General features: G+C 47.2%; 1 protein-coding gene across 1 annotated transcript in view; it reads left to right on the top strand.

Moving 5' to 3' along the window:
• The window catches only part of ACLY (ATP citrate lyase), a 50,077-nt gene that overhangs the window by 36,364 nt on the left and 1,630 nt on the right, over positions 1-12,083 (top strand). The window contains 11 exon segments of the mRNA XM_049781637.1: positions 582-692; positions 2,298-2,375; positions 2,377-2,428; positions 3,088-3,149; positions 3,151-3,183; positions 4,558-4,712; positions 5,892-6,042; positions 6,195-6,338; positions 9,244-9,357; positions 9,643-9,725; positions 10,062-10,138. Of these exon segments, the coding sequence (XP_049637594.1) occupies positions 582-692; positions 2,298-2,375; positions 2,377-2,428; positions 3,088-3,149; positions 3,151-3,183; positions 4,558-4,712; positions 5,892-6,042; positions 6,195-6,338; positions 9,244-9,357; positions 9,643-9,725; positions 10,062-10,138 (1,060 nt within the window).

The raw sequence follows: 12,083 nt of genomic DNA, 5'->3' as shown, positions 1-12,083 counted from the left end.
ACGTTGGCTGCCTCCTCTCTGCTGGTGGGCAGCGGGAGAGCTGGGACGAGATGTCCATTTGTTCCATTTGGATGAAGCCCAAAACCTATTCCTGCCTCTGCTTCGGTCACCCTCTGTCCTTGAGGCTAGATTGGTCTCCTTGAAGTTACCTGTACTCCCTTCCCAATCTTTCAGGCAGGTCAGTCTTCTTTCTGGCAGTTATTTAGGCAAAGCCCAGATCCCCTTTTCTTTTTTTTTTTTTTTTTTTTGGTTTTTGGGCCACACCCTGTGACGCTCAGGGGTTACTCCTGGCTATGCGCTCAGAAGTTGCTCCTGGCTTCTTGGGGGACCATATGGGACGCCGGTGGGATCGAACCGCGGTCCGTCCTAGGCTAGCGCAGGCAGGCAAGGCAGGCACCTTACCTCCAGCGCCACCGCCCGGCCCAGATCCCCTTTTCTTTACCCAGCTCTGCCCTGTGATTCTGGAGAATTGTGGCCCCCAAGAGGCAGTTCCCTGTTGTGCTATTCGGAGCAAATCGAATCAGGGCCCGGACCCACTAACTACAGGCTCTTTCTTCTCTTCTTCCTTTGGTCCTTGGCAGATAGGGGGCACAGAAGAATACAAGATCTGCCGTGGCATCAAGGAAGGCCGCCTCACCAAGCCTGTGGTCTGCTGGTGCATTGGGACTTGTGCTACCATGTTCTCTTCTGAGGTAAGACCAACCAGATTGCTGCTTTAAAGCCCATAAGGAGGCCAAGATGGTGGAGACATTTGCAGCGAGCAATGTTCATACTGGCTGGTCCCTTCAGGGGAATGCTTGCTGCATGTGTTTAGTCACAAGAAAGAGGTTGGATCTAAATGGGGAAAACTAAAGCCAGAGCCAGGGATTGGGTTCCCCAGGTGTGAGAACTGAGAGCAACCATCTGAGTACTTGGGGTTTCTTTTTTTTTTTTTTTTTTTTTTGGTTTTTTTGTTTTGGGCCACACCCGGTGGTGCTCAGGGGTTACTCCTGGCTGTCTGCTCAGAAATAGCTCCTGGCAGGCTCGGGGACCATATGGGACACTGGGTATTCGAACCAACCACCTTTGGTCCTGGATCGGCTGCTTGCAAGGCAAACGCCGCTGTGCTATCTCTCCGGGCCCTGAAGGTGGGGGTTTTGAGAAGGTACCAGGAGCTTGCAGTGGGGTAGTTACTGGGAGATGTCAGATGTGCACACTTGGACTCATTCCTGCTGCATAGATGCCAGACTTCATAGAGACCCATCTGGAAGATGCCCCTTTAGTGACCACCACTGTCACAAGCCAGGAATGGAGAAGAGGGGAAGAGAAAAGTCAGCCCTCAGGGTTGCTAGCCTCAGACCTCCCCTCACTTCCTCTCAGGTCCCCTGCCTCTACCACAACCTCTCACCCCTTTTGGGCTTCCCTTTCTGGATCCTGGTTCATTACGGGTACACTACTTCCCCAAACACAGTTCCACTTCTTTAGTTTTCCCATGGGTGTGCACACAGAAACATTCCAGAGTATGGGGGCCGAGTGGTAACACAGTGGTAGGGCATTTGCCTTGCACATGGCCAACCCTGGACAGAACCGGGTTGACTCCCAGCATCCTAGATGGTCCCCCGAGCTTGCCAGGAGCGATTATGTGTGCAATGAGCAACAGCACAGTGGCAAAATGTGGGAACAGCCGAAAAGCTGTGAATCCAACACAGCATGTTCTGCGTTTGAGCCTGAATCCCTTCTTCCCACACCCCACCCTTGCAGATAAGCTGGACAATGAATGCACTGCTTTGAGCCCAAGTTTTCTTCCAGCCTTGAAGAATGCCCTAATCTTTCCTTCGCTAGAGGCCATTTTGGTTATCTATAGTGGGCAAGAACATGCTAGGAGGTCAATTGCCCAGTTGCAACACCAGAGGAAAGTTAAGGTCACATCCCTTCTTCCCCAAGTTCAGGCAGGGGTATCAGATGGCCCAGTTAGGTTCTCTTATTTCCTATAGCTTCGTTAAAGACAGCCACTGGGGGCTGGAGAGATAGACCAGCCGGGTTGGCCGGGTCTTGTGGAGGTTCTATGATGAGCTCTCTGGCCGCCATTCTCCAGCCTTTTCCCAGGAGAAGCCTAATGAAGTTGTCTGGGCGAGGCTGGAGCTATAGCACAGTGACTTTTCCTTGCACATAGCTGATCATTCTGTAAAAGGATCCTTGTTCCCCAGTCAGTGAGCTGGGACTGAGGCACAGCCTGTAATCAGCACTAGCATGCCTTTTTCCCAGGAGCCTCTGTTCTCTTTCGGAGACGAATAAAGCCACTTTCATTTGACTTCCAGGTGCAGTTTGGCCATGCTGGTGCTTTGTGCCAACCAGATTCAGAAACGGCTGTAGCCAAGAACAAGGCTTTGAAGGTAGGCCGGAGTGTTTGTGCCCCGGAGCTTCGATGAGCTTGGAGAAATCATCCAGTGAGTGTTTGGGAGCCATTTCCCCTTTTTCCAGGCAGTGCCCTCCTACACACAACCCACCACGGTCCCCATCACCCACAGGCAGGCAGAGCAGTGAATACTTTTTTTACCCTTCTGTGGTTTTTATTTTGTTTGTAGAAGCGGCAGTTATAGGTTCTGAGTTCAGCTTCTGGGCCCAGCTCCTTAGCTGACTGTGTAAGAATATAGCAAGTGGGACCAGAGCGATAACACAGCAGTAGGGCATATGCTTTGCATGTGGCCAACCTAGGACAGACCCAGGTTCCATCTCTGGCATCCCTCATGCCTGCTAGGAGTAACTTGAGTGCAACTGGGTGTGACCCAAAAACTAAAAACCAAAAACAAACCAAAAAAAGAATCTAGCAAGTGTGTCCACTAATGATTTTGCTAAAGATCTCTTCCCAGTGCCCCTGTCGGCCTTTCTTGGCCTCCATGTTCAAATTCGTAATAAAGCGTCTTCCAGAGAAGTGGGCTTTCCTGAGGCTTTGGGAATTCAACTAGTAAGATCAAGCTGCCCATAGGAAAAGCTGCAGAATTCCAGGGGGCCATGGAGGCACAGTCTTGGGATGGCTCCGAAGAATCCAGGCATTGTAACACCCATCTGGTTGCCTTTTCTCTTTCCTCTTCATCACCCTCCCAGGGACTGTTTATGAAGATCTTGTGGCCAAAGGAGTCATCGTACCTTCTCAGGCGGTGCCAACACCTGCCCACAGTGCCGATGGACTACTCCTGGGCCAGGGTGAGAGAATGGCTTGGGGAGTGGTGGGGGCGTGCACTTGATTGGGTCAAAGCTCATAGGAACCCAACCCAATCCCTAACTAGTAATAGTGTACCCTGGTCATCCTCTCTTTTGACTGCAAATCTTGGGCTGTATCCTCTCTCTGGCTACCTTAAGGGGCATCATCTGAGGAAATTAAAGCAATTTTGTTTGGATCCCAGCTCCCTTTTGTGTGCTGGAGCTTCTGAGCACCAGGAAACAAAACAGGGCCTCAAGGCACAAATATATCCCACCACTTTGTGGCCTGACCCAGAAGCATTCGGGACAATGTTCCCCAGAATGTTTGCTTTGTTTATTTGAGCCATACCCAGAGATGTTTAGGAGCTGATCCTGGCTCTCCATCCTAGAATGACTCCTTGTGGTACTCAGGGAACCATAACATAGTACCTGGCATTTAAGCTGGGTCAGCAGTGTACAGAGCAAGACCTAACCCCATGCTATCTCTCAGCCCCAGAATCTTTGCTTTTTTGCAGTTTCAGGATGGAGTAGATTTATTTCTGTTTTACTTGCCTAAGAGGTACAGATGAGGAACTAATTTTTTTTTTTTTTTATGTGGGTATTGTCAGGATTGAACCAAGAGCCTTACACATGCAAGGAAAGTGCTATATAATTCAGTCTATAGAGTTTAAAGGGGAGGATTGAGGAAATATGCTTGGACTGAAGGGGCTAATGATACCAGCATTGTACCTTGGTTCTAGAACAGGACATTCATGTCCCCTCCCCTTGAGAATGGACACTTGAAGGGATCTCCCACTTAATAGCCATATATCTTGCAGGAGTTAGCTACTGTATGGGGAGTGTTTTAAAATTTTCCCTCTAGGGTGAGCCAAAGAGATAGTACAGCAGATAAGGCATTTCCTTACGTGTGACTATCCTAATAAAATAAGACTTCATATCTCATGGTCCCTGAGCCCTACAAGGAGTGATCCTTGATTACAGAGCCAGGAGTAAACCCTGATTAATACTGGGTATGGAACTAAAGACAAAGGGAAAAAATCTCCCTCTGGTCTGGGAGAAAGCTCACTGAGCTAGAGTATATTCTTTGCATGCATGGGGCTCCAAGGTGGTTCTACAGTACTACATGGCATCTCAAACACCGTGGGATGACCCTGGAAGTCTGCAGGACTGCTGGGCCTCAGCACTGAACATTGATCCACTTGACTGAGTATTGCCAAGATTAGCCCCAGATCTCCTGCAATGCTTGGGAGGTTCTCCCTCCCCCCAGTTTTACCTTGAGACTCCTTAGTCAGGTAACCTCCGAGTGTTTCCAAGCCTCTGTGAGCCTACTTTGTCTGCAAGGAATAATGAGTTCTCTTTGCTCATCTCTCTGCTCAGGAGCTAGGCTTGATTCGCAAACCTGCCTCATTCATGACCAGCATCTGTGATGAGCGTGGACAGGAGCTCATCTATGCGGGCATGCCCATCACAGAGGTCTTCAAGGAAGAAATGGGCATTGGCGGAGTCCTCGGTCTTCTCTGGTTTCAAAGAAGGTGAGGCCTGGCGGGGAGAGGACAGTGGGCTCTGTGATTCCCAAGTGTGCTTTGACCAGGGAGTGGCACTGGAAACCCTGGAAAAGGGTGCCCAGGATCCATGTTGGTGGCCAGAGAGCAACTGAAAGGACAGAGGAGCTACAAAGTTGTTCCCAAATATGTTCCAAAGATGGAAAACCTGGTTTGACTCGGGGCTCAAAAGCTAGGACCTCATTGGGGATCTTGGATCAGCCCTTTTCCCTCTGGGAACTTATAAAGCAATGGAGAGTAGAGGCAGACCTTCCTGGGAGTGGAGGGGCTGGCAGATCTGGTAGCTTAAACAGTGCAGACTCAGCAGAACTACTGAATGGTTAGTTAAAGCACTTTGAAGTGAGTCCTCTGCAGTCTTACATCTCACCAGCTTGAATGGGGGCAGAAACGAGTTTTCTCTGCAAGCTTAGCCCAACATCAGGACTGACAAGGCAAGGGGGACATGAGTAAATGATTCCTGGTAGTCCTGCCAGAGGGCGGTAGAGGGCAGCAGGCCAAGTCAGCATCTGGATTTGCAGAGACAAACGTTTGGGTCCTGACTTAGGCTGTTCCTGGAAAAAATGTGACAGGTTCTATTCCCTGAACAGTTTCTAGTCTCCCTGCAATTGTGCCCTCCTATCCTCGGGCTTTATTTCTAATCATCATTTGGCAATTGGAACACTGTTTGGTTAACTTTGTCAAGAGACAGGAGACGGAGTGCGTGGATGGTAGTCATAAATAGGTTAAGTTGGGGCAGCTCATGCTAAAAACCTGTCTAAAGTAGAGCCTTCCACAGTACAGCTAAGGCTACTTGAAAAGCAGTATAAAGGCCAGAGAGATAATAAAGGGAGCAGATTGTTCACCTTCATGTGGCCAAACCTGGTTCAAACCCTGACACCTTATTGGTCTCCAAACATTGCCAGAGTCACCCCATTTGAGCATAGCTGGAAGTGGCCCATTCACCTCTCCCTTTAAAAAAAAAATCAGTATTGATAGAGTTCTGATCTGTGCACTGTCAAGAAATCAGCCTTGGATCTGGGTCTGGAGGTTCCAGTTCTGTTGGAACTGGAGTAACTTAATCGGGGGAATGTGCCTTGTCCTTGTATCACCCGTCCATCAGCTCCCTTGGGTGCCTTCCTCCTTTCCTACCACTTACCTTGCCTGCCCTAGGTTGCCCAAGTACTCCTGCCAGTTCATTGAGATGTGCCTGATGGTGACAGCCGACCATGGGCCTGCAGTATCCGGTGCCCACAATACCATCATCTGCGCTAGGGCTGGGAAGGACCTGGTCTCCAGCCTCACATCTGGGCTGCTCACCATCGTGAGTTCTGTGGGGTGGAGAGGAGGCCACCAGGGGGCAGAGCACTTGGCAGCATGCCACCAGGCTGTAGCCAGGGCATGTCAGCCGGGTCTCTGAAGCTGTCTTCAGGGACACTGACAGGTTAGAGCAACATGGGCTTGTTCCTTCTCTAGGGGGACCGGTTTGGAGGTGCTTTGGATGCCGCAGCCAAGATGTTCAGCAAAGCATTTGATAGCGGCATTATCCCCATGGAGTTTGTGAACAAGATGAAAAAGGAAGGCAAACTGATCATGGGCATTGGTCACCGAGTGAAATCAGTAAGTGTTTTTGTTTCTCTCATAAATATACAGGGTAGATACTGGACAAAGTGGGTTAAGGCGCTTGGCTCACATTCAGTAACCTCAGTTTGAGACCCCAGCGGTCCATTGTAGCATTACCAGGAGTGATTCTTTTTTTTGTTTGTTTGTTTTTGGTTTTTGGGCCACACCCGGTAACGCTCAGGGGTTACTCCTGGCTATGCTCTCAGAAGTCGCTCCTGGCTTGGGGGACCATATGGGACGCCGGGGGATCGAACCGCGGTCCGTCCAAGGCTGGCGCAGGCAAGGCAGGCACCTTACCTCTAGCGCCACTGCCCGGCCCCACCAGGAGTGATTCTTGAGGACCATCAACTATACATACCCTATTCCTCCAATTAAAAAAATTTTTTTGTTTTTTTTTGTTTTGTTTTTGGGTCACACCCAGCAGTGCTCAGGGGTTACTCCTGGCTCTACGCTCAGAAATCACTCCTGGCAGGCTCGGGGGGACCATATGGGATGCCGGGATTTGAACCACTATCCTTCAGCATGCAAGGCAAACGCTTTACCTCCATGCTATCTCTCCCATCCCACCAATTAAAAAAATTTATAAATATATAAAATAATAATAATATATATAGTAGATAGTGATTTAATTGGGAACAAGCAAGCTCTTGACTCCCATTGTACTAAGCTTTGAATGTGTTGACAGATGCCAGCAAGAGGCAGCTAATTTTCCCCTTACTATAGAGACGCCCTTAAAAAGTGTTTATTGGGTTCCACTGTAGTGTGAGCTATAATGAACAAGTCTTGATAACTAGCTTTTCAGAGAGAGGATCCTTTCAGTAGAAGCTAAAGTCAGGTTGGCAGGGAGGTATGCATCACTTTTTACCAGCAGCTGCAGCAACTTGTCAGCAGCAAGATTTGTTTCAACATGAATTAACGGGCCATTTCAGGGTAGATCTATGCTGAAGCCCCTATCAGTCTGGTCCAAAGGGAAACAGCAGTGTCAGAACCTCAGGAAAGTTTTTGGTTGAGGGGGGATGCATGTATGATGGTGCTCTGGAAGTCACTCCCAGTTTGGGAATTGCTAGAGGGACATGCATGAAGTGCCAGAAATAGAACCTGGACCTCTTCATGCACAGTCCCTGGTCCAACATGAAAGTCTACTCCCCAGTCTGCTTCCAACATATACCTCAGCTCACATCTATTCCCATTGCATTAGCCAATGTCAGTCACACAGTTGAACTTGACACTGGTGGGAAGAGGTCAAGAGGTTACGTGTCTTGGAACTAGATTACTATCTCTCCACTGGGCAGGTCCTCTTCTGTGCAAGTCCTGGTTGTATTGAGAAATCAAGAGAAGGGCCCTGAGAGATAGCACAGCGGCGTTTGCCTTGCAAGCAGCCGATCCAGGACCAAAGGTGGTTGGTTCGAATCCCGGTGTCCCATATGGTCCCCCGTGCCTGCCAGGAGCTATTTCTGAGCAGACAGTCAGGAGTAACCCCTGAGCCCTGCCGGGTGTGGCCCAAAAACCAAAAAAAGAAATCAAGAGAAAAGGAAAGGGACTTGTAAAGTCCACCCCTTGCAATACGGTCCCTTTGCCCTACGGTTCTTGACTTGTTACTCGCAACCTTATCTTAGGTGGCACTCCTAGATGGGATGGGATTTGGTACACACACTGAAGTATCAGGCCTGTGGTCCTGCAGACCCCACCAGGGCCTGTCCAGGCTAGTTGCTCCAGAAATTACTTGAGAAATAAGGATGATGACATTAGAACTGGGGGAGGTAGTGCTGGCCCCCACCCCCAGCCCAGAGTAGCTGCAGGGCATGAAAGCAAGTCAGGCCTGGGCAGCCACAAAGCCAGGGGCTCCTCCCTCTCTCAGCCTTTCTCTGCTGACGCAGAAGGCCGGTGCAGTTTGGTTGTCAAGCATGCATCTAAATCTCTTTTTTTGTTTGTTTTTTTGTTTTTCGGACCACACCCGTTTGATGCTCAGGGGTTACTCCTGGCTAAGCGCTCAGAAATCACCCCTGGCTTGGGGGGGAATATATGGGACGCCAGGGGATCAAACCTCGGTCCTTCCTTGGCTAGCGCTTGCAAGGCAGACACCTTACCTCTAGCGCCACCTCACCGGCCCCCTAAATCTTTTTTTACTGACAGATTGCAAAATGGGGGTCTCATAACAGGACACAAAATTAATTTTAAAAAGAGGGGAAATGGACCAGAGAGATAGCATGGAGGTAAGGCATTTGCCGTGCATGCAGAAGGATGGTGGTTTGAATCCCGGCATCCCATATGGTCCTCAGAGCCTGCCAGGAGCGATTTCTGTGCATAGAGCCAGAAGCCCAGGAGTAAACCCTGAGTGCTGCTGGGTGTGACCCAAAAACCAAAAAAAAAAAAAAAAAAAAGAGGGGAAACAGGGCTGTTGAGGTAGTACAAGGGTTAAGGCCTTTCTTGGTTCACTCCCCAGAATGGTGTAGGTTCTCAAGCTCATCCAGAGTTTTCCCCAAAAACCTCCGGAGTGCTTGAAATTTCTTGACACCATTTCCAACACATGCTTCTGCAGAACTTTGTTTAACTCTAGTTAGGCTGCAGAGATAGAACCCATGAGACTTTTGGTGTGTAAAGGCTTTTACCACTTAATACCATGAGACCCGGGAGACTGCTTCCCATCCATATCCTAATCTCACTTTCTTTTTTTGTAATGTCTAAAAGCAAGCTAGAACAGTTCTTCAGAGCTCCTAATGAGACCTGAGAGAATGCTTAAACCTTCCTTATATCACTTTGCATAGCTTGTCCCACTGCCCATGGATTAGGGTCCTGGATCTTCTCACACACCCTAGATACAGTATGCTCTGGGTACTGAGCGCAACAATGGGTCTGTTCTTCAGTAAAGGCAGGTTTCTCTTCACTTCTGCTCACTTTCTAGATCAACAATCCAGACATGCGGGTACAGATCCTTAAAGATTATGTTCGACAGCACTTCCCTGCCACCCCCCTGCTTGACTACGCGCTGGAAGTGGAGAAGATAACCACCTCAAAGGTAAAATGCCCCAGTTTGCCATAGTGAGGGGATAGAGGGCCAAGTTACCTTCTATGGGGCACCGAATATCATGCCTTGTTTTTCAGAATATTTTCTGTTGAATCCTTAAGTTCAGCTGGTCAACAGGGTGTCTCAGATTCTTTGCTAAAAACTTCCTGGGACATGTCAGCATGATGAATTTATGTTAGTCAGAATTAGGATAATGGTAGTAACTGTAGGAATCACAGAAATACAAGATAAGCATGAAAAATAACGAGAAGTATTTTGAATGTTTTGCCTTCCCAGAAACCAAACCTTATCCTGAATGTAGATGGTCTCATCGGGGTTGCATTTGTAGACATGCTTAGAAACTGCGGGTCCTTTACTCGGTAAGCCTTGCAACCATTTTCTTTGTTATGGCATTCACTGATGATTCTTGGTTTCTCCCAATGCTGAAATCAATGCATGCATATTACAGAGAAGCTAAAAAATCTAAAGAGGTGGGCCAGAGAGAGGCTCAATGAATGGGAGCGCAGCTTTACATTCATGGGTATGGCTTTGATCCAGGCAGACAGAAGGAAATAAGAAATGCCTTTGCTCCTCCTACCATTGAGTCCCCCACTTTTCACTTTCAAACTACAGAGAGCCAGCCCTTCAGCTTGGGGCAGAAGTCTGCAGGTGATCGCATGATCTACTTTTAACCTGTAAGTTGTTATGTGTTGCAGGGAGGAAGCTGATGAATATATCGATATTGGTGCCCTCAATGGCATCTTTGTTCTGGGAAGAAGTATGGGCTTCATTGGTAAGTTGGTTATCGTTTTATTTATTTATTTATTTATTTATTTATTTATTTATTTATTTATTTATTTATTTATTTATTTTGATGAAGTGTCATGTTCTCTAGGAGTTGGTTGAGGTTTGATTTCCACCGAGCTCCCAGTCAGGAAAGACAGTTCCCATTCCCCTGTCCAATTAGGACATGGGGAACAGTTCCAGTTCTAGAGATCTGCAGGAAATAATTCACACAGTGAAAAGGTACAAGAATGGGTTCAGGAAATCCAGTGCTCAAGCAAGGAATTCAAACCACAAAAGCTTTCTGCTCCTAAGATGGAGACCCCTGCTTAATCCAATCACCAGGTCACACCCTAGGGTGGAGTACAATTATTAATTAGGGTAGGATCAGTAACCCAACATCTCCCCCTAGTTGACATAAAAAAATAAAATAATTCATATCCCAAGAGTCTAAGATTATGGCATATGCTTCTAAAGCTAAAGATTGGCAGTATTTTGCATAGGCATGACAAAAGTTTGGAAAAACACACTAAAAATAGACTTTTTGGCCTAATAACAGGGTATCCCTACTCACAAAGCATCCTGCCTTAGTGCCAACTACAGGCTCCAGGCTTCAAGGCCCTTGGAAATTTTCTCCTCAAACACAGTTTGAGCTGTAAGGTGATCTTGAGCCTCTCGTCCTCTGTAGGAATGTCCTGTTAGAAGGGGGTCTTTCCCAACCCTCTTCAGGGTTAAGATAGAAACTGATTTTCAGAATTTATAGGTTCTGAAAGAGTAGGTGCAGAGAACCATACTGGTCCCAAGGTTCAAGAGTAAATGACTAATGTCACCAAGGCAAATGTTCAAAGTGGAATGCCCCCTGTAGTAGAAATTGAGTTTTCATCCCTAATGGATCATAACTCCTCTTAGTTTCTAATTTTTTCTCATTTTAATGTGTCTAAACAAAATCAACAGTGCCATAGGATACTATTGTGGCCTATGGGAAGATAATAAATCAACAGATCCTATCTTGGCTCTATCAAAAATACAAAAAGACTTCATGGGTACTATCTGTACTCTTCTAAGAATTTCTACTAGCATATCAAAGTAAAAAAGGAAAGCTAAGCCACTCTGTTGGGGTGCAAGCTTCCCTTTCTGAGAAATGCAAGGAAAAAAAAATACTCAAAAGATAATCTGCTCCAAAATAAAATAAATTAGCATGCTATAAACTACTGAGTTTTTTTTTTTTTTGGGTAATTGACACCACTTTGTCTTGTCTGTTGGTTGCTTGCAAGGCAAACGCCTTAGCGCTGTACTATCTCTCCGGCCCAGCCCCTAGTTGTCGTTATTATTTAAAATTTTTTTTGTGGGATTTCTTTTGTTATTGTTGTTTACGTAGGTTAGCTATACCACTTACCCAGGTAGCTAACCTACAAAGAGATGTCACAAAGTTCATCTTCATTGTTTATCCTTTCTTTCTTTTTTTCTTTTTTTTTTTTCTTTTTTTTTTTGTTTTTGGGCCACACCCGTTTGACGCTCAGGGGTTACTCCTGGCTATGTGCTCAGAAATCGCCCCTGGCTTGGGGGGGACCATATGGGACGCCGGGGGATCGAACCGCGGTCCATTCCTTGGCTAGCGCTTGTAAGGCAGACACCTTACCTCTAGCGCCACCTTCCCGGCCCCTATCCTTTCTTTCTTAAACTTCTCCCCCGCCCCCACTTTTGTTTGTTTATTTGTTTTATTTTTGGGCCAAATAGCAATGCTCAGAAAATTACTCCTGGTGGTGTTCAGGGGACTTTATAAGATGCTGGGGATTGAACTTGGGTTAGCTATGTGTTTCAAATGCCCTATCCACTGTACTGTTCACTTTGACCCTTTCCCCTATTTTTGTTTTGTTCTTGGAAGACTAGCTCAAAACTGAATTAAAACCAAACATTTTCTTATCTACCTGTTGGGTGGTGGGTTTTTTTATTGG

The sequence above is a fragment of the Suncus etruscus genome, chromosome 1, assembly GCF_024139225.1.
Source record: "Suncus etruscus isolate mSunEtr1 chromosome 1, mSunEtr1.pri.cur, whole genome shotgun sequence".
NCBI lineage: Eukaryota > Metazoa > Chordata > Mammalia > Eulipotyphla > Soricidae > Suncus > Suncus etruscus.
This window is presented reverse-complemented; position numbering and strand designations above follow the sequence as displayed.